Source organism: Scatophagus argus, chromosome 8 (assembly GCF_020382885.2).
Source record: "Scatophagus argus isolate fScaArg1 chromosome 8, fScaArg1.pri, whole genome shotgun sequence".
In the NCBI taxonomy this organism is placed as follows: Eukaryota; Metazoa; Chordata; class Actinopteri; family Scatophagidae; genus Scatophagus; species Scatophagus argus.
This window is the reverse complement of record NC_058500.1, coordinates 25,529,309-25,553,537: the sequence shown is the minus strand read 5'-3', so window position 1 is coordinate 25,553,537 and position 24,229 is coordinate 25,529,309. Positions and strand designations below refer to the sequence as shown.

General features: G+C 40.2%; 1 protein-coding gene across 3 annotated transcripts in view; it reads right to left on the bottom strand.

Annotated features, from left to right (window-relative positions):
- Positions 1–632: 632 nt before the first annotated feature.
- LOC124063535 (ephrin type-B receptor 2-like) overlaps positions 633–24,229 on the bottom strand; it is a 36,822-nt gene continuing 13,225 nt past the window's right edge. Inside the window, exons 2-16 of one of the 3 annotated variants that reach the window (XM_046397288.1) lie at positions 19,602–19,666; positions 14,953–15,637; positions 11,588–11,743; positions 10,887–11,222; positions 10,618–10,742; positions 10,244–10,406; positions 9,993–10,101; positions 9,196–9,263; positions 8,901–9,023; positions 8,270–8,517; positions 6,518–6,733; positions 6,107–6,256; positions 3,534–3,727; positions 3,284–3,439; positions 633–1,378 (exon numbers count right to left, since the gene is read on the bottom strand). In XM_046397288.1, coding sequence (XP_046253244.1) covers positions 1,270–1,378; positions 3,284–3,439; positions 3,534–3,727; positions 6,107–6,256; positions 6,518–6,733; positions 8,270–8,517; positions 8,901–9,023; positions 9,196–9,263; positions 9,993–10,101; positions 10,244–10,406; positions 10,618–10,742; positions 10,887–11,222; positions 11,588–11,743; positions 14,953–15,637; positions 19,602–19,666 — 2,903 coding nt within the window. In that variant the 3' untranslated portion in view covers positions 633–1,269. The remainder of the gene's footprint in view (positions 1,379–3,283; positions 3,440–3,533; positions 3,728–6,106; positions 6,257–6,517; positions 6,734–8,269; positions 8,518–8,900; positions 9,024–9,195; positions 9,264–9,992; positions 10,102–10,243; positions 10,407–10,617; positions 10,743–10,886; positions 11,223–11,587; positions 11,744–14,952; positions 15,638–19,601; positions 19,667–24,229) is intronic. The other 2 variants (XM_046397289.1, XM_046397290.1) reach the window with 2 other exon arrangements.

Here is a 24,229-nt window from a genome sequence, read left to right as displayed (position 1 = left end):
AGTGCAGCTAGAGAACAAATGAGCTTCAATTGGACCAGTGGACGTAACATAACCTTGTATTCTTCTTAGTAGAGTGCAAAGATTGTTTGCTTCTGTTAACCTTAAAAACCAAATCGACTCCTTTCAAAGAGTGAGCTCTTTCCGCTGTTGCCTTCAGCGGCAGCACAGCCACCATCACCAGGTGCAGCAATATAAGGACAGAGCATACCGCTGCATCTCTATGTGCATATGACTGTTTGCTGTTGCCACTTTCCTGTGCCTTGATGACATACACCGATCAGCCACATCCATTAAATCCATACTGAAGGTCAAGTAAATAAATTAATCCTATTTTAAACAATACAATGTTCTGTGGAGAAACCTTGGGTTCTGGCAATCATGGGGGTGTTCTCTGACGCACACTACTCCCAAAAACATTGCAAACCAATTTAAAGCTTTACCCACAGTACATTGCATTTTAAAGATGTGTTTAATTTTATTCACTCCACCTGTCAGTAATTTTAATGTTGTGGCTGATCGGTGTATATGGAGCCTTAGTTATGTTTGATATTGTTTGGCTACTACCTTTGTACTGTATATTCTAATTATTATCTGACATTATTACATTTTGTCATTTTAGATTGTTATATGTCATGCTAAAGAATTTTTTCATGTGCGGTTGGGTATAAAACTTACTTGCTTTAAACTGTGGTTAAGGGATGAATAAAATATTCTGACGAAATTATATATGAAGCTTGGGTGGATTCCATCACTAACAATGAGAACTTATAGATGGACAGTTACAGAATGTACCTAAAAGTGGCACTAAATTCTCTGAACACAGTTGAATTTTGTTGTGCTGTTTGTCATTTCAATTCATTTTTATTTTAAACCATGAGTCTTGTACAGCGCAATCTGTAAATGGAAAGTGCAAGGCCATTTTTAGAATCTTATTTCTTACTGAATGTTTTAACTTGGTAAAAATGAAGCCAAGTATGGTTGTCTTTTCATATTTTTTTTAAGTAAAATACCCAACATCTGTGTTGTGCTGTAAACTGATGATAGATAGATGACTTTATTCATCCTCGAGGGGAAACTAGGTAGCCATAGCAGTCCAACGATGGAACCTTCTTGAGAGAATGTGGAAGGAGAGAGGAAGAGAAGGGTAAGGCTGAGAACTGAACTGAAGTCCGTGTTTAGGTCGTCACCCCTCCTCAAAAGTTCCAGGAGAATGCGAGGCTGGTGGCTGCTGGGTTCTCTACAGTAAACAGCACCTGTGTGCTTCTATTATCACACCTCCACTGAAGTTATCTGGTTCATCTGGGCCCTCATGGACTGGATGCTGCTGAGAATCTTCTTCTGGTGGCCGGCCAACGTCACTCCAACTCTGAGGATGTCACTGAAGAGAAAGCATTTGTCAGTTCCACATCAGTACACCACCTCCTTCAAAACCTCATTTTTTCTGAATGCTGAAATCCAAGTGTAAATGACAATTTCTGTATCTTTTATGTAGTTAGTTACAAAGCAACAATGAGTGGACATGGAGCTTTGTTGCCCTTAGTTTTGCCTCTGAGGTCATGTACAGGTTGCCCTAGACCTGTGACCGATGGAGGTTGTTGCCAATGGAAAGGAAAACATCCAGACTGCCTGATATGGGGGAAAATGTAATCTGTTTTTTGATTTACCATTGCTGCGTAATAATATCCTAAAAAGACACATTCTTAATCATCTATCACCATCAGTTACTCTAAATATGATTTTAACTAGGTTTAGCACAGTTACTTTCTATAATATCTGCCCACGTATTTGTAAATACAGTACAGTATGTAAGAATAGGCCACCAGTCAAAGGTGATTCCAAACAAAGAGAGGGTAGCATGTAATCCCCACGTGCTCTCTACGCTGCCTTTTGCTAATTAGCTCAGTTAGCCGTGCTGCTAGTAACTGACTTATGTTGGTGTTTACACTACACAGAAAGGAACCTGGGATCAGCAACCACCAAGTGAACATGGCTGGACTCGGACCAAACATAGCCTCCAAGACCGTCAGAGGTTAGAATGACAACAGGGAATTACAGTACAGAGGTGATGTATAGAGGGTCTGACCAAAGTTCCCACTCCAGGGGCAATGAAAACATGGCAGGTGGTGACAGGAGAAGTGTGAAGAGGGACGTTGGATATTATATTATTATGTTGGCTATATGACCAGAATATTGTTATATTTTATGCCATTTCCTCAAATAACGACTGGTAGACTTAAAAGCTTGGTCTGATAATGGCTGGGCCATGACTGGTACCCAACACTGGTGTTCTGGATTAATCAGCTGAAGTATTGTCATCTTATTGCAGTCAATGTGGGTGCATGTGTGTTAATGCCTCAGCCACAGTCTGCAGTAATGAACAAGCGTCAATAGATGGCAGTACCTACATCTGAGGTACTCATGGGGGCCTCATTTAGTTCAAGTGACTGAATTTACAACTCAGTGAAGAGAACTTGAGCAGTATGGCACACACAGAGAAGAGAAGCAACAATACATGGAAGAAAATTTAGGAGGTCAAGCTGCAACACACTTTAACATTGAACTGACAAGCATCAGGTACTGGTACAAATAGAAGGGTGACCTGCTGTCAGGTGACAGAAGCAGAGCATGGCCAGATGGGTGCTGGAGGGACAAAATAAGCTGAGATATAATCAAGACTTTCAGGGTGGATTTACCAGTCCTAAGGGAAGGACATACATAACTATCAAGAAAAATGACTGATTTGCATTGCAGATTTGCACCGATCAGCCACAACATTAAAACCTCTGACCTTTGTTCTGTGGGGTTCAGGCAATCCTATGGATGTTCTTTGACACACAACACCCACCTACACACTGCAACAAAGATTTCTACAGTGCAACAGCCTCTCACTTTGATGTCACACCACCATGTCCCAGAAAGACCCAAATCTATGCTGATATGTTGGCAAGGCTGCACTAAAAGGACATTTAGAGATCATCATGGCAATGGATGAGACTGCAGTTTGATTTGATTTCATTTATCCAAATAAATATAAATTCACTAAATTCACAACCACGCTGCATTAATAAAGAAAAAGATGAAAAGATGTCAATTAAGTCATTCTATCATTTGAAGATGGATAATTATTAGATATTTGTTTTGTATTACTAGGATCCCTGGTATCTGAATCAGGTTTTACACCACAATTCACTTACTAACAACCAAGATGATTGGTATAATCACCACATATCCCTTTCTGTGATCTGTCTTAACAGTGTAGATATATCAAAAGTATCTAACATACTCCATGGTCATTTGAGACACCGTATCAAAGCTGGTGAAGCCTTCGTTGGAAAAGTTCTCCTTGTACTGGCTCATCTTAATGGCATCCAGCCACTCATCCACTGTGCTGAAAGAGGAAAAGTCTGGAGTGCTGCGATCCAGTAGAGGTAAGTGAACACTGGAAAGACAAAGAAAAACAAAATATCCTTCGAGAAAATTGCTTATTGTAGGTCATTCACAGTGTGAGGTGATGGAGGTCCTTTCTATCGTACCTTGATGACAGTGGTGTCATGGCCTTGAGGCTGTTGGGGTTGCGGATCATCTTGTCCAGGGTGCTGACAATCTGGTTGAATTTTGGCCGACTGTTGCGGTCTTTCTGCCAGCAGTCCAGCATCAGCTGATGCAATGCACTAGGACAATCCATAGGGGGCGGCAACCTATAGTCCTGCTCTATGGCATTGATAACCTACAAGAATTTACATACAACTAATTTGAGTCCCAAAACATGACAAGCTTGACTGAGTACTTAACTACACTAAACAGATAAGACACACAATCACAACCTCAGTGAAATTAGTGTTTAGATTGCGCATTGCAGCTTATGCCATATAACTTTAATATTAGACAAAACTGACATTTTGGGAAATGTGGTTTTCTTCAGCAAGACTGGTTCATGTGTTGCACAGGTAGGAGAGGGGGAACCTATTGGTCTTTACAGTCTGATACAGACTATTGAATTTCATCCATCATTCAATCATACCTTCAATATAACAATAACATTTAAATAATTCAACTCATTTTAAACTGAATTTTTATCCATCCATCCATTTTCATTGTCACCATTGGGTCGAGTTGGCAACAGGCTAAGCGAAGATTCCAAGCATCCCTCTCCCTCACAATGTTTTCCAGCTCATTTTGGTGGATCCCAAGGTGTTACTGGGCTAGATGGGATATGTAACCCAGGAGTCACACTAATCACATGCCGTGTCAGCTGGCTCCTTCTGGGTTAGGATCAGCAGCTCTACTCTGAGCTCTAGTGTTGTGTCGTTCGCAAATGATTGGTTCAAAAGAATGAGTCTTATAAGTGAACGTACTGAACCAAAACACTTCCTCAAGTGATTCGTTCGTTTCTCAGTTCAGCTGCCGCAGCACGCAGCGTCCCCGGACGGGCAGCCAGTGCGCTGCTGCAGGGAGGGAGGGACCGCGCTGAATGTGATGCCTCGTCGACGCCTGAATCGCTTGGTGAACGAATCACTCAGTAAACTACTCTCTCCTGAATCATTTTCCTCTGAGGAATACACTTTCATGCCGACCGTTATGTCGTTGTTTTAACAGATTTAGTTCAGATAAACAAACTTAAAACGTTAGGCTGGCAGTAAGGAGAAGAGAGTGAGACTCTGGGCAGGAGCGACGGAGGGAGTTAGGGGTGTGTTGTGTTCAAGTGTACCTCGGAGAAAACTAATCTTTTTTTTTTTTTACTCTGCTAAATTGCCACTGCAACAACTCACGTACATTAGCCCTCTGGAGTCATGTATAATTGTCAGTTTTTGACTATTTTTGAGTCTAACTTTAAATTTTTTTTTAAATTTTTTACCTTGCCATGTTTGGTATCATTTTTGTTCAGCACAACCTCACAAGTGTGATTTTACTGTTATTTTTTCATTTTGACATACTGTATTAGGACACAGCATGCAACAAGTGTATAAAACCCACAGTTTGAGAAAATGCGTGACTCTCATTGCGACAATTTGCGAGGGAACAGTGCATGTTCAGTGTTCCTTCACTCAATGTATTGTGGGGTATACGTTCAGTGAACAGATCACTCACTGAGCCCAATTTGCCAAATAAACTAGTTAAATAGCATACCATAGGACAGGACACTTAAAACATCATGATTTATGAGCGAGTTTATTTTTACAAACGTGTTTGTCAAAGCAACACAGCCACAACACTCTCGTCTCCTGGTATCCGGAAGCCGTGAAATGAACTGAAACCTGAACCATCCAGTCTTGTATCAGTTCAGGAAGTCAGAGTCGCAGCCTCCTCCCGCCATTTGAATGTTAAATTGTATTAATTTTAATTTAGAATTTGATGTCATTTTTTATTTAATTTTAATTTCATTTTCAATATATGAATTAAAATACTCATAAAATAAATCCATCCATGGGAAAATGACAAAATAAAATGTATAGAACAAATTAGAGTTTTAACACTTTGCATTTTAATAATTATTTATTATAATTATTTCAGTGATTTAAACATAGTATAATAGTAGTAAGAAATCTCAGCTGGTTATTCAATGGGTCTCACTTTAATGCTGATGCCTCTATACGACTCACATAAGATGTAACTCACATAAATATTTCTAAATAGTCAGTATTAATGCCTGTGCCTGCGAAATAGTAAGTAATAAAATAATAAAAAAAATTGAATTAAAATTTTATTTTGACCACGAGTTATATCTTGCTGTTATTATTATGAAAAATATTACTAGAGAATGTTTATAATTTTCGATTTCTCACCCAAATTAGCCTACGAGCAACCAAATCTGCTAGTTGTAGGCTTACATGTTTTTTATGCTAGTGTATGAATGCTAGAAAAACAAAGTTTACTTGTTGCTTCATTTATATATTTTATAAATTAATTGATGAAATTGTATAAATAACCTCATATACTTCTACATGCAGGAGCTAATTAAACTAATAATAAACTATACATTAAATTTGAATTTTGAATTAGGCTAAAAAAGCGAATCATTAAAACACAAGGTTCTAAGCTTTTGGTGAGAGCTCTGTCATATGCAGTAAAATATAAATTCCAACCTTCTCTCCAGGACTTTACTCACATCCTGATTGCTCATGTCCCAGTAGGGCCTCTCTCCATATGACATCACCTCCCACATGACTATGCCATAGCTCCAGCAATCACTGGAGGAGGTGAACTTCCTGTATTGAATGGCTTCGGGAGCTGTCCACCGAATGGGAATCTTCCCTCCCTGGAATGTGTGTAGATCAACAGTGGACAGAAAGACAACATCATTATCATTATTGTTATCTGCATTGCTGCAAAATGAAAATGAAATCATATTACCTAATCTAGTAAGTTTTCATGTTTCTATGCAACATTTTATTTCTCATTCACTGACAGTGATACTTCGTGGAGAGACAAACGGTTTGCCAGGATATTTAAGTGCCATTTGTGGGCAGATCTACTGGTAAAATAAGAGACTTTGTGAAAACAACCCCTGCAGACTCACCAGAGCACTGGTGTAGGTGGGGTCTGAAGTATCGTCTTCGAGGAAGCGTGACAGGCCGAAGTCAGACACTTTGCACACCAGGTTGCTGTTGACCAGGATGTTCCTAGCTGCTAAGTCTCGATGGACGTAGTTCATGTCACACAGGTACTTCATTCCTGCTGCTATGCCACGCAGCATTCCCACCAGCTGGATCACCGTGAACTGGCCATCATTTTGCTTTAAGAAACAATAAAACAAACAAACAAAAAAAAAACAGAAACAAAAGACCTCCGTGGAATTTATGTTTGTTTTTTGTGATGTATGAATGATAACTGAACACTGTTGTTCGATGAAGAACAGGATCATGTAGTGAACAAATTGCGTCAAAGCCATTGCATTATCAACCACACACATATCAGATCTCCTCAAATGCGTCTCTCTTTTTCAGTTGATAGTCGTTATCATCATCAGTTGTCACTGCAGTTAATTTGCCAGGATTTGGCAGCTCTTTAATAGATAATTTCACTGGAAATGGACTAATTTTACATAGAAAGAAACTGTAGAAAAATCTGCAACCAAAAAGCCAGATCCATCCATTTTCTATACCGCTTATCCGTCAGGGTCGCGGGGGAGCTGGAGCCTATCCCAGCTGACTACGGGCGAGAGGCGGGGTTCACCCTGGACTGGTCGCCAGTCAATCGCAGGGCCAACACACAAAGACAGACAACCACACACTCTCACACTCACACCTAGAGGCAATTTAGAGTAGCCAATTAACCTAATGTGCATGTTTTTGGTATTGTGGGAGGAAGCCGGAGTACCCGGAGAAAACCCACGCAGGCACAGGGAGAACATGCAAACTCCACATAGAAGGGCCCAGACCGGGATTCGAACCTGGAACCCTCTTGCTATGAGGCGACAGTGCTAACCACTGCACCACCGTGCCGCCCGCCAAAAAGCCAGATTTGTATTTAATTTTCTGATTTTAGTTATGGCAGTCTGACTCATAGATCAGTCAGAGTTTACGTTAGTAAGAGATTTTATGGTGATGGAATGGGTGCAGTATGACAGCTGTGGTAAGGAAAAGGTGACAGGTACATATATAACTCATACAAAGTCTGGCCTGGGCACAAGATGACCACAGTCAAGACAGAAAAACAGACATACAGGGTGACTGAACAATGACTCTGTGGTTGGAAGAGGACAGACATCCTTTAATTCTACACAACCGACCGAAATCAAAGTTGGATTTTTAATTTTTGTGTCAATTGTTGAATATGAATTTTGAATGACAGCCTTCATTAGACCACAAACCTTTAAATTCCTACATTTTGCTTTTTGTACACCAGGTTGCTTTTGACTTCTTCAACTGGCAAATCATGAAGTCGAAATTCTCCAGGAGTTAGAACTGATATGGTCACAACATACAGTATATTATTTAGGTATTACTACTGATCAAAGCTAAAAAAAAATAGGTTGTTTTTTGTTTTTTGTTTTGTTTTGTTATTAGGAATAAGTCCTTTTTCTCCTTCTCCTTGTTTTACCATTATTGGATTATCGTGATTTGCTTTTATATTTTATTTCTGGCTATAAAAATCTTACACCACTGTACTCTGTACGCTGCTGCTAAATGAGCATCTCTGTGTCCACAAACCTTTTCACTTTGCAGCTTTTATATTCTTCATGGGCTGGTTCTTTCTTATCAATGTACAGTATATGTCTAAAAACCAAAATCAGTGGAGGCAACTTTGTCATTAATCAGTGTGTCTTTACCCTGAGGAAGGAGTCAAGGGATCCATTCTCCATGAACTCAGTGATGATCATCACAGGGCTGCTCTTGGTCACCACCCCCTCTAGATGGATGATATTGGGGTGATCAAACTGGCCCATAATAGATGCCTCGCTCAGGAAATCCCGCCTCTGACGTTCAGTGTAGCCCACCTTCAGCGTCTTAATAGCCACCAGGATCTCTCTTTTCCCGGGCTGTCGGAGGTTTCCACTGCACACCTCCCCAAACTCTCCTGTCGGGAAGACAAGAGCTCTCAGTGGAAGGTGAATGACATTTGTATCATATTGTATGTCTTAAGCTTAATATCATAGTCCGTGCTTTTATCTTTAAAAGCCAGAATAAAATTCAATGTAACTAACTAATGTCACAATCTGAGTTTTCTATAACATAATCTTGACAAACTTGAATTATACAGGAACTTTTTCTCTTGTTAGACATTAATGACATGTTACATGGATATGGCAAGGCATGTCCTCATGTACTATGTCTTGAGTATCCTCAGAGCTCTGAGGAAGAGTTCCGTTCATTCCAGTCATATGAATCCTCATGAAATCCTTCACTTTCTTTCTCTGGCACCTAACACAGTTTCCTTTTTCACGCACTGTTGTCCTTTACCTGCACCAATAACTTGTTCAATCTTCACACAAGAAATATCAATCTCCTTAGCAAACTCTCTGACCGCTTCATTAGGATCCTCATACGTAAAAGGGTCGATGTATATCTTCATTCCTGGTGACACTTCAACAAAGAGAACAGACAGAAGGTAACAGCTACATACACACAAAAAGTGAAACATGCAAAAAGCACAAAGCAAACAGATCCTGCTTTGTTTACATACTCAGATACATACAGATGGAACATTAGTGTTACTGCTTGTCAGTCTGATAACAACTGACAAAGTGTTACTTACTGTGACCACTGGTGTAATGTTGAAGTTTGTCTGTGTACTCAGATTCAGGTCTGTTCGAACTTCTCCTGCTGGGGACACAGAAGGGAAACACAAAGAGACATGCATGTCAACATATCCATCTCCATGAACTGATGAAGACCATGTTATATGTAGGAAGGGGTGTGTTAGGAGTGTGTTAGTATTACCAGAAGAGCACATTGCAATTTAATTGATAAAGGGTGTGCTAAAAAGAATTCCATGCTGTTTCCTTTGCTTTATAAGAGATGTGCAGATGCAGTTTGATCTGCAATGTTTAGGTGAGTGGTGTGGTGCAAGAACATCCACATGATTGCCAGAACCCACAACACTGCATTATAAAAAGATGTTAATGGTTAATGTTATTCACTTCATCTGTCAGTGGTTTTAATACGGTGGCTGATCGGTGCATGTTGCCAGGTGTTTTGTTACCTTACAAGCCACCATATTTCAACATTACCTGGCCCAGGTGCCTCCATTAATCAATAATTCCATACTATCAGTAACTCACATTGACTTCATGTGACACAATGACAGGGGTTGCTTGAAGTTGATGAACTGCCAGAGAACTACCATCTTCAGAGGTTTTGAGGCTCTTCTAACTGTTTTGTTTGTTTGTTTGGCACAATTAGTGTGTAGTTTAGTTAACTGTAGATAGGTCTGATCTAACAGTTAATGCAAATAAGCTATAATTAAGGGAGAGTCCTCTAACAGTACATGGTGTTTTAAAAGAGACAGATTATGATTAAATTGTTTAATGGCTAGCACCATGACTGTCTCACCTGCGGCAGACAATTATCAAGACAGTAATGGCAATGATGAAGACAACACCTGCAGCAGCTGAACCAATGATAAGAGGGAGCTTCTCCTGGATACTGGAGTTATACTCCTCTACAGGTCAAAAGACAGAAAACCAAGAAATGTGATTCAGTTTAACATACATTGATCCATTACCCTTTTGGAAACACCCAAAGCACATGTGTATAATTATTATTATTATTATTGGAATAGTAAATCTGGTCATCATTCCTACCTTCAGTCATGGTCTGGAAGTACATTTTACCACTAAAGCGTCCAAATCCAGCGACAGTCCGAGCTCTTACTTGAAATACATAAATAGCTCCAGACTTCAAGCCTCTTATAACTGCAGTGTTGATCTGACTTTTTGTTAGAGATGAGTTCCACTCTCCCTGGTTCTGAAATGTATAATAAAAATTATCAGGGAAAAAAAAAATCTAACATAAATGTTGTCAAATGCTGTCTGAGGTGATTCCATTTTACACCTTAAATAAAACACTAGACCAGTAAGACTGTCACTGTCAGGTCAGGAGTCATGACTGAGGGAAAAACTGAGGAAACCTGTCTTTTTGATGAGTGAGTAACTTGTCATCAATAGCGCTGAAATACCTTCTCATAGTACTGCAGTTCATAGTCCAGGATAACACCATTGGGTTGATCAGGCTGAGACCAGGACAGAGTGATGCTGTTTGGGCTTCTGCTGACCTGGTGGATGATGGACACTGGTGATGGTGCTGAGAACAATACAACAGGAAACAAAGTCAGAGGCTGTAGAAAACACTGACAGAAAGACAGACAGGCTACTGAAACTGATACAACTACCTATAGTCACTCATCAAATCATTAAAGTGACACGTAAAATGTTGGGTTAGCCTCACCCGCCTGGTTGGTGGTGATGTTGACAGACGTGTATTGTGGTGAATAAGGACTCTGGTCAGACACTCCATTGACAGCTTGTATTTCAAAGGTGTATTGTGTGTGAGCCAGGAGGTCACTGATGTGGACAAAAGTGTCAGTCAGTCCCAGCTGACGTGGGACAAACTGCACATTATCTCCACAGCGGGTGCAGCCACCCTGCCTACTGCCACAGCTCTTACATATGATGTTGTAGACCACATCTTCTCGGCCACCGCCTTCCTGTGGTGGGTTCCACTCCAGCCTCAGAGAGGTTTCATTCACCATGGAGATGACATTTTGTGGAGCTGTTGGAACAGCTGCAGGAAAGAAAATTACTGTGTTGTACTGTGCTTCCAACAATTACTAATTATTCTTCACTGGCCTCTACTTCCTGTCACTACAGATACCTGTACCTATATACAGAGTATACACAGGAAAAGAAAAACATGCATAAATATTTAATTTGTACAAGTACTTGTATACATATAGATACCTCTTTCGAAGTTTGATCAAATTACGATAACACTGTGTAGTGTTGTACGATGTTTTCCCAACAGATGGTGTTACCTTTTTCCTGATGTGTGTATACATTATTTTGTCTGACTCTGTATATGTCTACATATATATATATACCTAGTGCATGTGCACTCATGTGCTGTCATGGCAGTTTGTGCGCACATACTTGTACAGGGCATCTGTGGAGGGTCGGAGTCAGTGCGGTAGTAAGTGTTGCGACACACGCAGTTAGTTGCTCCCTCACTGGTGGTTCTGCTGTTGATAGGACACTGCAGACATTTGTGATCTCCCTGTGCAGCCTTGAAGAAGCCTGATGCACAAGCTGTAAGGGAGACATACAGCAGAATGTATGAAACAGAATGTATGGTATATGATAAAAGACAAAAATGTCTTACCACATCAGTCCATTGTGTCAACTTTATATGACACTGGCTATTGGCTTCTTCAGTATCAGAATCATATGGTATTATTCAGATACTAAAATGCTACTTCTGAGCTGTTTTTCTCATTTCCCCTGCCGAGTACTGTGTATGTTTTGTCATGATAACCCGGATGTCTACACTTCATAAAGATCAGCTCATTGAAGTGACATGTCTTGGACGTCCTCCCTTCAGCCTCTGTAGGTTCTGCTGTCCACTGGATCGTACATCATGAGACTAACACATGGAGCAGAGGAGACAGTCTGGGATTGCACAAGACAAGAAGGAACTAGAATCACTGCCTCATGCTTGTACGCCTCCCCGAACCAGTCAAGTTGCAGTTTCCATCCATGTCTTTAAATAAGCTACAATATCTAAAACGCGGATGCCTCACACCTGGAACCTGACAGCATAAAATACATATGAGGAACCTAATGAAGCAGCCAGAGAGTTTTGCTATGGAGATTGATATTTCTTGTGTGACTTTATACAGTCAGCACATGTGAAAACATACGAAATATGGTCACAATCTCCCCTTTTGTTCCTGTGTTATTGTGTTAAGGTTAAGGTTGACAGAAAATATTATAATATCTCAGTGTTAACCTTTAATCTTTTGGATTTAAAATGTCATAATCATCATATCATTTTATCATATTCGACTTGCAACAATTCTTAATTTATGGCCAAGAGCATGATTTTTGAGGTCACAGTGACCTTCGACTGCCAAAATCTATTTAAAGAGCTCACAAGAACTAGACAGATGTGAGCTGCAAAAGTGCTTTCTTCGATGCTTCTATAATGGATAAAATATAATAACGTGTCCTCTAGGGAGATAGACATACATAATAGACAGACGGATGGACAACCCCAAACACTGTTAGTGTATACTGATTTGCAGATATTTGCTTGGAACAAATTCAAACTCAAGTTGAAGTGAGAAGACGAAACACCAGCATTATATTTGGGAAAACTGTACAAATACCGATACAGTCAGTAAGCACAGGTGGTGGTATTGGAGACACAATACCAACTACAGGATATGTACCCATTGTACAGATGCAATGGTATGACATCTGACAACGTTGATGTCAAAACAAGACTTCAGGAAGAAGAACACACAATCAGCTAAAACCATAATGTAATAATAAAATAAAGTAATTCCAAAATATTGAATAGTTAAGAGTTTGGTGTTCCGGGTAGGTTATGACACAGGGCTCAAAAACATTTCAGATATATAAATAACTCTTGAGCTAGGCATAAACTCTCCAACTGCTTTGTGCTCACACGTGTTCGGCTTGCACTGCATGGCTCTCGCAGTATTAGTGTGTTTTGTATATGAAACCAAATGGATCAGAGAGCACATTCACGCTCAGCATATTATGTTCCATCTGAAAATTATAAGTCACGTTGGGTTTTCTGGCATTGAGCTGTCTGAGGGCGAATAGAGAGCTTCATCATGTGCAATAATAATCACCTGAAGCTCAACATCAGCAAAACCAGTGAGTTTGTGGTGGACTACACCTGTAGGTCTATTATTGTGTTGACTGAAAGAAATAAGAAAACAAAACAAAAAAACCTCCCAAAAAACAGAGTAAAACTCCTTGTATGTGTTGACATGTTTGTCCAAGATGCTGACTGTGATAAAACACAAAGAAGTTATGAATTCTAAAATGTGAATGCTTTATACACATTTTCAACCCAGCAACACAAGATCTATACAATCAGCACAGTTTCAAGGTGGACACATCAGGTTAGTATCACCAATTCAGTATCTGACCAAATGAGAAATATGTTCACATTTGATTCACAGCTGTCCCTTCTGTATATGAGTCATGATATTGAGTAATGTCCAGAAAATGTTTTTGTATTATGATGTAACAGTGAAGTTGATCTTTCAGGATATAAACTGCCATCCCTTTATCATTTTAGTTTTTATTATACATTTGTGTGACATTTCATCAAACCATATTTCCTCAAATAAAAGAGGGACCTCTGATAATGGCCAGGGGTGTGGTAAACACAGACAAACAAATACTAAACCCTCAATACATTCTGGATTAAAATAAAAACAACAACAACAACAACAACAAAAAATACATAAGGGTGGATGATCCTGGTGCCGGTCAAATGATGTAGGATGCCAAATCAGCATAATTTCTATCGCTTTAACAAATTCAACAATATGATCATGGTGTTTTCAACAAGTAATCATGATGGCCTCATTCAGTGCAAACGACTGAATTTATCACAACATAATGTGGAGTGAACTTGAGCAGCACAGCACTTAGATGGAGAATTCATTTGAAACTGAATGATCAACGCTAGCTCAAAGATCAAAGAGTGCTGCTGTTAGCTTTTAAAAGCTTTTTGGTTGTTATTATATGGTATACCTGCAAATGTTTCTGTAAACTAAAAACTCTAGAGGGTTTTTAATTTGCAAGAGATACAAGTGTAGTGTTTGTATGAATAATAATAACAATAATAATTAATAATAATTATAATAATAATAACATAATGCAGTAATTTTAACAGGAAAAATAGAAGCAGATTGCGCTTCGTAAAATACAAATTATCATGGTACTTCTCAAACAGAGGGAGTTATGTAGAAATAAAGGCATGCCTCTTAAACAAGCCTTGTTCATATAAAGGCCTGGTACCTTATGCAACAAGGAAAATATTTGAGGAGATGAATTCTTGTGTGGTGTGACCTTGATCTCTGACCACCAAAATGTTGTCAGCTCATCTTTGAATGTAAGTTAACATTTGTGCAAAATTTGAATACCTCTAGGGACATTTTCTCATTGAATGTGGACGTGGGTTCAAATTTCTGTGAGCAGAAATAAGCAAGACCCATTGCTTTTAACAATGTTAGTAGCATGGCTCTGGGTTAGATATTTTATACAAATATAGTCCCCACACTGCTGCAAGTGTGGCTAAAACTGCTAAGTCATGGTCATTATTAAATTTCCAGTTGCCTGAATGAAATACTCTGCTTCTGACACAAGAACATAAGTAACATACCTGAGAAAGCAGCACCTGCTGTGGTAAGAACCCAAGAAGAGTAAACAGACGCAGATATAACGACAAAACAACTATAGAACAGCATCCTTACCTCGGCAGACTGTACCATTCTCCACCGCCTCGTACCCAGCTTTGCACATGCAGCGCCCAATGGGTACCATCCATTCTCCATCTCCATTACAATACAGCTTGATGGGTACATCCACCTCCTCCCCATTGGGAACACACACCCCTCTGGCTGCCACAAGAGAGGTGCTCTCTGCTCCAGACAGAGTCTCAGGAAAGATGGCACCATTCTGGATCACACGGGTACATTTCCTGTAGTAGACTCGAACAGCAATGAGTGACATGCATGCACCATAATCCTGGAAAGCGAGGTAGAAGCCATTGCGTGAAACAGGTCCAAAACTCCGGACTTCGCTGTTGATCTTCATGATGCGGCCACCAAGGTCAACCTGAGAGAAGCTCTCATCAGCAGCTATAGTGTCAATTTTCACCCAGGGGTTCTCCATCCAGGGTGGAGACAATTTAGTCGCTGTGTCTGAGTCAGACTCATAGTAATACAGATTGAAGGTTTCTTTGCAGGAGCCAGGGACGTTGGGTATGGAACTGCAATCACGCACTGAGAACTTCATCTGAACATGGATGCGCTGAGCACCACGTCGGCGAATATATTTGGTGCGTACCCAGTTGTTTTGGCTAATATCAAAGACATTGCACACCTGGTAAGTCCGGATGGTGTTCATGTTTTCATCATAGCCACTAACTTCTTCCCACTGAAAGAAAGACAACAAACAACATTATTAATACAGTGACACATGACAAATGTACAAAAACTACCAATACTATGACAGTACTAATTACTCTTAAGGGCAACAGGTCCTCCAACCTAATAATGGATATATTGTCATTGTCTCTCAAAAACAACCAATATGACCACGACATTCTGTGGTTATAAACCAATTTAACAGCAACTGAAAGTTTTGTTTCTGATAACCTACAGTAGTTTCACTTTCCAGGTGTGGCTACAGGTGCACTAAAGAACACATCTGAACAAGCTTGTAACTTTTAAATAAAGAGGCCAGTGAAACATTACATTTCAAACTGTTATGTTTTTTGTTGAGGCTTTAAGTCTAGGCCCTGAAAAATACTTGATCATAGGGATTGGTAATAGTTGAAAGAAACCAACAATGGCTGTTGGTAGGAGACAGGTGTATGTTTGTATGCCCGGCCAACCACCCATACCCTCTGCCTAAGGGCATGCTCATGCAGAATATGTAGTAAATTTTAGATGTGGTACAAAGCCAATGGAAAGGCAAATGGATGTGAAATGATTCAGATTCCCTAATGGTGGGGTAAACTGAGGCACATATAGCACAGCTCAAAGTGGTTCAGTAAAGCTGTCCATGTGAGATAAGATAAGATTTCTTTTATTGTCCCACAATGGGGAAATTCACATTGCTACAGCAGCAAAGTGGATAGTGAGAAGGGATAATGAGGTTGATTTAGTAGGTACATCAAATGAGTAGATCAAATGATGTACTCTTCCAGTTACTAACAATAACAAAATAGTTCTCCGAAGAGGTGTTACTGCTTTATTCAGCTGATCATGGATGGAACAAATAAAACACTGGCATTATCAGAGCTGTACAGCAGCTGGAGATCTGCTTGAAATTCACCCAAGACAAGTTTGACAAAAATGAGAAGAGAAGGCAAAGACATTCAAACAGCAATAAAGTCAATTAAAAACATGTTTACCAAGCTGGACTACAGTGAAAATCAGTTTGCATACAAAAAGAGAAAGAAAACTGGAGTAAATCACAGGAGAAGATTTGACAAATGCTCTTAAGCGATGTGGGACTAAAAAATGGCAAGGGATTAAATAGACTGACAGCAGGAAGAAAGACCGGTTTCCCAAATTGAAAGATGCTTGAGAGAGAGAGGTATTAAGGTGGTTACAATTTAGAAAAGGATTTTATCTTATTCTTAACTTTTAATGCTGTTTTTTTTTATCTTTTTTATGTGCCCAAATAGCAAAACTACATCTACATTTTACCAGGAGCAACACCATAGCTGCTCTTCACTTTGCTGACCTGAGAAATGATCTAATCTGTGACACAAATCTTAGTCACACCGGCCACATGAGCAAATTGGTGTGTGGGGTGCAGGGGAATACATGACACGACAGAAATGAATTTCCCGAAACTCTGTTCCCCAGGGGTATTCAGAGAACATTTGGAGGAGCTGGGAGAAATCTTTTCAAAAATGGGGCACGGAGATCTTCTTGGGGGGCATTTGAGTTTACACCAAAGATCCACAAAGAGACAATTTGATGCTGTGGTCTGCAACTGTAAAACCTGCCACTTTACACCAGTGAGACACGATGAGATGATGTATTGTTTCCAAAGTAACAAATCTTTACTAAAGTGTTTCTATCAGCTTTCCGTAGCATAACTTCATGCTGCCATCATTGGAACAGGACATGTTTTGTAAAATGTCATTAACATTGTGTTTACTGTGTGAACTTTCTTCTTTGGTATTTTCTGTTGCAGGAAATTAAGAGTTTCTTCCTCTTGAAAGCATTCATTTCTAGTCATAGATCCTTGACTGGCAAAGAATTTTGTGGTTGGAAAACTGCAAAGCAGGGAATTTCATCATATTCGGTTCAATTCAAGTCAATTCAATTTATTTATATTCACTTAAAATACACTTATATACGCTTAAAAATTCCCAACAAAAGTTACAGACAGAGGAGACAGAGTGGAAGAGAAAGGACAAACAAACAGAGATACATAGCAACAGCAATAATACCAGAGTACTGTCACTAGAGGTAATAATAATAATAATCATAACGTAGCAATATGACTAAAGAATAATAATAGTCATTGGTGTCAAGCAGGACCGCAGCAGGAGGTCCAACCATGATCCATAGGAATCTGCGAGATGAGAAAGCACAAGGACTCCAAGCAAGAAGTCAAGTTAGTAAGGAGAGGAAGAGATTTGGGTGAGGTGGAGTGATTGATCAATGCCCCCCACGCCAAATTAATCAGCTGATGTGCCCTTGAGCAAGGCACTTAATCCTCTCAACTGCTCCCCGGGTGCCTGACATGGCAGCCCACTGCTCCTGTGTGTTTCACTGCATATTGCATGTGTGTGTTTAGTCAGTGATGGGTTAAATGCAGAGAAAGAATTTTGGTGTATGTAAAAAATATACTGACAAATAAAGTTTGAAGTTAAGAGAGAAGCTCAGTGCATCATGGGAGATCCCCCTGGAAGTCTAAGCCCATAGCAGCATAACTAGGGGCCGGACCAGGCCAGAGAGGGTGTGTGCCTCCTCGACTGAAATCAGGAGGTGGTTCCACAGTAGAGGAGCTGGATAACTAAAGGTTTTGATTCCCATTCTGCTTTTGGAGACTCTAAGAACCACAAGTAACCCTGCATCCTGGGAGTGTAGAGTTCTAGTTGAACAATAGGGTACTATGAGCTCTTTAAGATATGATGATGCCTGACCAATAATGGCTTTATATGTGAGGAGATGAATTTTAAATTCTATCCTTGATTTTACAGGCAGCCACCATATTGTTATCAGCAATGAAAATATGAAATATTAAATTTGCGTTGTCACACTTGTCTAATATCATACTGACTTGCTAACGGATTACACTGTGTTTTCACTGTCCAGTCAGTACAGTCGGAACAATTTCTAACAATACTTCACTGGTGATACCCACTGACTCTAGATGAGGTAACTTTGTTACACACAACACACACTGCACACCATACACACACACACACACACGCACACACACACACTCACACACGTACACATATACAATATGCTAACTAGTTTAAAACTAGTGTGGATACACTGCACAAGTAAGGATAAATTTATCAATAATGCAAGGCTAAAATTCCAGCTTTGCTTCTTAGCTCTATGTGCCAAAGAATATCCACATGAATGGTTTCCCAGCAGAACATTCCATTGTAAATAAATGATCACTGTCATTTGCTTCAACTGTAAGTGGTTTGAAAGTTCTGGATGTGTTTCTACTTTATAATATGCAGTACATGTAGATCACAAACAAATATGTCTGGTTGGAGCCAATTGTCATGTATCAGATTTGTCAGTTGTCAAGTCAGTGGTCTTCAGTTTCACCACAGAAACATTTCTTCTCTAAATTCCAAGCCTGGAGACTGAACTGGAGTTTGGACCCCTTGTGAAAGCAAACACAGGCCACCTTTCCCTGAAGTTAACCATGTCATTTTTGTGCCTGAACTTAACCAAAGTGCTGTTTCATGTTAAGCACACGTTAGAAAGGCCTTGTGGCAGGAAGGCTCTGCACATCGGCCACTGACGCAAAACATTATTCATCTGGATAAAGCGCAAGAGGGTGTGACATGTTTTTCTTTTTTGCTTTTCGCCCTATGAATCAACTCACAACCCAGCAAATTTATCTTTAGCCTTTAGCCTTTGAAGACGTCCAGCCCCATCTGCAAACATTAAGACACCGGTATCTGTAGATTTGAATTCAGAGCATCTGTAAGTCTGTCCTATGACAGTCTCATTTGAGGTATTTCAGCCAAGAGATTGATGTCTAATGGTTTCCAGCTGTCATTTGAAAAATGTTCATGTATACTACCCAATTCACCATGGCTACTGTCACACTGTAACAGGACATTTATACATGTAGGTTGCATGTTTTACACTCTGTTCCCAGTCTCTTGGTTTGGTCCACTCACCCCCTGTGATGGGTTCATGGTCCAGCCCAGTTCTGCTGTTGCTGTTGTTGAATCCATTAGTACTTCTGCCAAAGGAGAAAAGCAAAAAAGAGAAGATCGGAGTCATTACTATGTGCTGAAATGAAGATAAATCCTGTTGGTTCTGCCAGTAGAGAATGTTGTCACTCTGTCAATCATGCCTGTGCCAGCACTAGATTGGGTTTACATGATAGCTGATATGTTGTTTAATTAACTTAAACAACATCTCAGCTAAAAAACAAACACATACAACACATAGTCTTCAGAATTCCAATTATAACAACCTGTCATGTTTGTCCTTTGTAATTTATGATGTTTATTGCATGTATGTTTCCCTCTCTCTCTCTCTCTCTCGCTCTCTCTCTTTCATCCTCTCTGTCCTGTCTACCTCTTCTTCCCCCCCTTCACCCAGCTGACTATCAGCAGGATAGTTCTCCCTTACAAGATGGGTCCTGCTCAAGGTTTCTGCTTGTTAAAAGGGAGTTTTTCCTTGCCACTGTCTGCTTGCTCGGGGGTTCAGGCTCTGGGTCTCTGTAAAGCATCTAGAGACAATTTTGACTGTATAAGGTGCTATATAAATAAATAAATTGAATTAAATTGAAATTGAATAGTGTGTTAGTGTGTATGTAGTAATGTTAACTTGCTTTAAAGATGAAATTACAGAATTTATACAATAAAATCAGATTTTCCCCCTATAAAACAGTATTCATCACGTTCATGCGATACAGCAGGTGATCCATCAAATCTGACTTAGTGACACATTATTAAAGCAGTCGATCCCAAACTATGTCTGTTTTAATTCTTTTGTGAATAATAAGGTGGAGCTCTATGAATAAGATAATAAATATGTTTACACAAAGCAAAACAAAACGTCTGCACCAAGGTCTGATGTTATTTACCATGTAGGCTATTGTATGTTTTAAGATAAATCTTTAAACTGACATATCAATATATTTTATGTTTGAGATATTGTGTCTCCTCTGAGGCAGAAGATGTTTTATTTCATTTAGAGAACCTGTAACCATGTGACTACTACTCTCAGGTCAGGAACATTATACCAAATTAACCACATTTGTGGGTGCAACATCACCTGCTGCACACTACATGAATGTTGTGCACCTGCACACTCTCCCTCCTTCTATCGTCCTGGTCAGTAAGAGATAAGACCAGTTTGTTCTCTGTTGATGTCTCACAGTTGGGCTGATTCCTCACAGTTTTGGTTGCTTGTTGTTATGTTGTCACGATTGTTTTCTCTCTCTTTCTCTCTCTCTCCCCTTTGCATATGTTTGGCGAGAGAAGTATTGTTTGCTTGCTCCCTGCTGGGAAGGAAAGATGGAGTGATAAGGGGGGCAGTGTCCCAGAGAGCTGTATGCAATCTGACCAAGGTCTGGTTCCCCTGAGTACCAGCCAGGACAGTCAAGTACTTGGGACTTATTCTGGATTCAGTCACCATGAGGGTTTATCTGATGCAAAAAGCAGGAGGGTAATCATGGAGTACATCATGGGCTGCATGTCAAGCAGGTCAGTGTTGTTGGGCCTCTTTTCTGTGGCTGCCCAGGTTGTGCCATTGGGCCTGTTTCACACACGCCCACACCAGCTTTGGTTTGGCCGCCAAAAGGTCTGCCTGCCCAGGCAGGTGGTCACAGGCTGTCAGAGAAGGGGTTCCGGTCAGGAACTGCACGATGACCGTAATGACAACGCCTCCCAATCACAATCTGGGATGGGATGTCTGTTTAGGGTCACTGGGGTCCTGAGCAGCAGGAGGGGCATGCCAGACTTCATGTTTTTTACATGAAAAGTTCTGATGCCACCATATCCAGCTCTAAATAATAAATCACTGCAACAGTCTTCCTGATACAGCTACAGAATTTTTCCAACTACTCCCGCCTTAACGGCAACCCTGAGAGGGACCACTACCAAATACAGAAATACGGACTATACAATCGGTGACATTATTTTTGTGAATGGGTTCAAATGTGCAAACACACACACACACACACACACACAACAATACCAGCCCGTCTGCCTGCCTGAAAACATTTGCTTGCCCTGTCACTATATCCATAAGCCTCTGGGTGAAGTCCATAATCTCTGTGCCATCCCCCCACAACAAAGAAGAAACCATGTCAGACGAAACCATGCTGCTGGGACTGTTTATCCAACACACGCTCAATTATTTACATCATCCAACAGTCTACTTCTGAGTAACACACACAATCTACCTACTTCACTGGGTACATGTAGAAAGGCAGTTATTAACCTATAATCGGAGCATAAGAGGTGCACTGAACGCTCTCAGATATGTTGCTCTCGGGTTCAAGCTTCTTTATTTAGCAAAGGACAGTAACCAGAACTGCAGCCATAGGCCTTTCATACCACACGATTAGTGCAGGGAGCATGGGGATCCTTCCCTGGAAAAAAACAAAATAATTACGCAATCTTCTGCCATCTCATATGTAGGATACAGACTTCAGATTTTGGAGGGATTTTTTTTTTTTTTTAAAAATGTAAAAAATAAAAAAAGTTAAATCTTGTCATGAATTCACATAGAAAGACCATATCCACAGTGCAATTTAATTTATCACAGATGATAAAGCCACAGATGAAAGAAACCTGTTGACATGGTAATATGTGTGTGTGTGTGTGTGTGTGTGTGTGTTTTCACCTGTCCATAACTGACATTTGTTTTGTGATATAAATCTGCTGCACCTGCTTTTGTTTGTAAAAAATATGTCACATAAAGTTGAGTGTACAAATCATTTTCAGTTGATTGTTATTTCTAGTTCTTTCCAGTTGCTTATTTTTGAGAAGCAAATTGCAAAGTTTTATAATTTCTTTCATTATAAAAGTAAAATTATGAAGAAATTTTGATTTTTTGCTTGTTGTCAATATATGCTGTCAATTATAGTTCTCCATTGTCCCACCCTTCAGAAGACACAGAAGGTCCTGAGTCTATTCACCCCACTGGGAGAAGTGACGGTGAACACAGATTACAACTGATTCTTTCACCCCATAGTCGTGTAATAAAATACTGAAACAATTTTTCTCAAGCCACATCCCTTCTGAACATTCTGATAATAAATATTAACCATATTAACTTTGCTTGAGATCTGCCTCTGTCTTAACAACACACTCTTGTAAGTTTTGGAGTAAGTATATTAAGCTAGAACATAAGAACACTGTATAACCGAATGTAGTCTTGCATGGTTTTGACATGAGCAATGTTAGAGTTTAATATATCCAGTATGGATTGAAGACAGAGGCAACCACTTCCACTGAGGAGACAGGAATTAATCGGTGCACAGCAAGAGGTGGTGGGTGTCATGTCACATGGTATGGATCAGCCACAGTCTGTAGAGCTGAGGCAGAATCACCCTCCACGCTGATCACTCAATGCAGTATTAGAGTCAGCTATGCACAAGTCTACAGAAATATTGGTGTCAGGGCAGACGGAGGCACAGAGAGCATCTGCCTCATCATTCAGGAAAGTTAGTTCACAAGAACAAGCTGTGGCAAAGAGAGCTTACTATTCTGTTAAAACAACTGTTCTGATTAGTTTTACTGTAGTATGAGTACATTTGGTGCGGTGGTTAGCATTGTCAGCTCACAGCAAAAAGGTTCCGGGTTTGAGTCCGGATCTAAGCCCCTCTGTGCTGAGTTTGCATGTTCTCCCTGTGCATATGTGGTACTCCAGCTTCCTCCAATACTGCCAAATAACATGGTTGATTGGCTACTCTACATTGCCTTTATGTTTGAGTGTGTGGGTGTGTGTGACTGTCTGTCTTAGTGTGTGACTAAGCCAGTCCAGGGTGTACCCCACCTCTTGCCTGTTGTCAGCTCCCCCTCAAACCTGCAAGGATAAGTGGTATAGAAAATGGATGGATATATAACCCCCAGGCAAATTATAATGTAAGAAAATATCAAATAAAAAGTATACAAATGAATAAAATTGTAATTTATGAATGTGAGGAAATCATTAAAGACACAACTATTTCAACATTTCTTTTTAGCTTCTTTGAGGCTCTACCCAACCAAGACAGTATGAGGTCATTGTAGCTATACTAAGAATCTACATGCAAAATTCTGCATATCCATCCATCTTCTATACCGCTTATCCGTTAGGGTCGGGCGAGAGGAGGGGTTGGACCCTGGACTGGTCGCCAGTCAATCGCAGGGCCAACACACAAAGACAAACAACCACACACTCACACATAGAGTAGCTAATTAACCTAATGTGCATGTTTTTTGTATTGTGGGAGGAAGCCAGAGTACCCGGAGAAAACCCACGCAGGCACAGGGAGAACATGCAAACTCCACATAGAAGGGCCCAGACCGGGATTCGAACCTGGAACCCTCTTGCTATGAGACGACAGTGCTAACCACTGCACCACCGTGCCGCCCTCTGCATATACACACACAACAAAACACCAATAAACACATGAAGGGCAAAAGATACTCACTGAACATTAACGTTCTAAAGAGAACACTTAATCACACCAACACAGCCCTGTAGACACCCTCCATTCCTAAGACCTTCATACCATAAGAGTTGAGCCCAGACTACCCTATATCAGCTGGTGCTGAGACTGTCTCCTGTCAGACACCAGAAC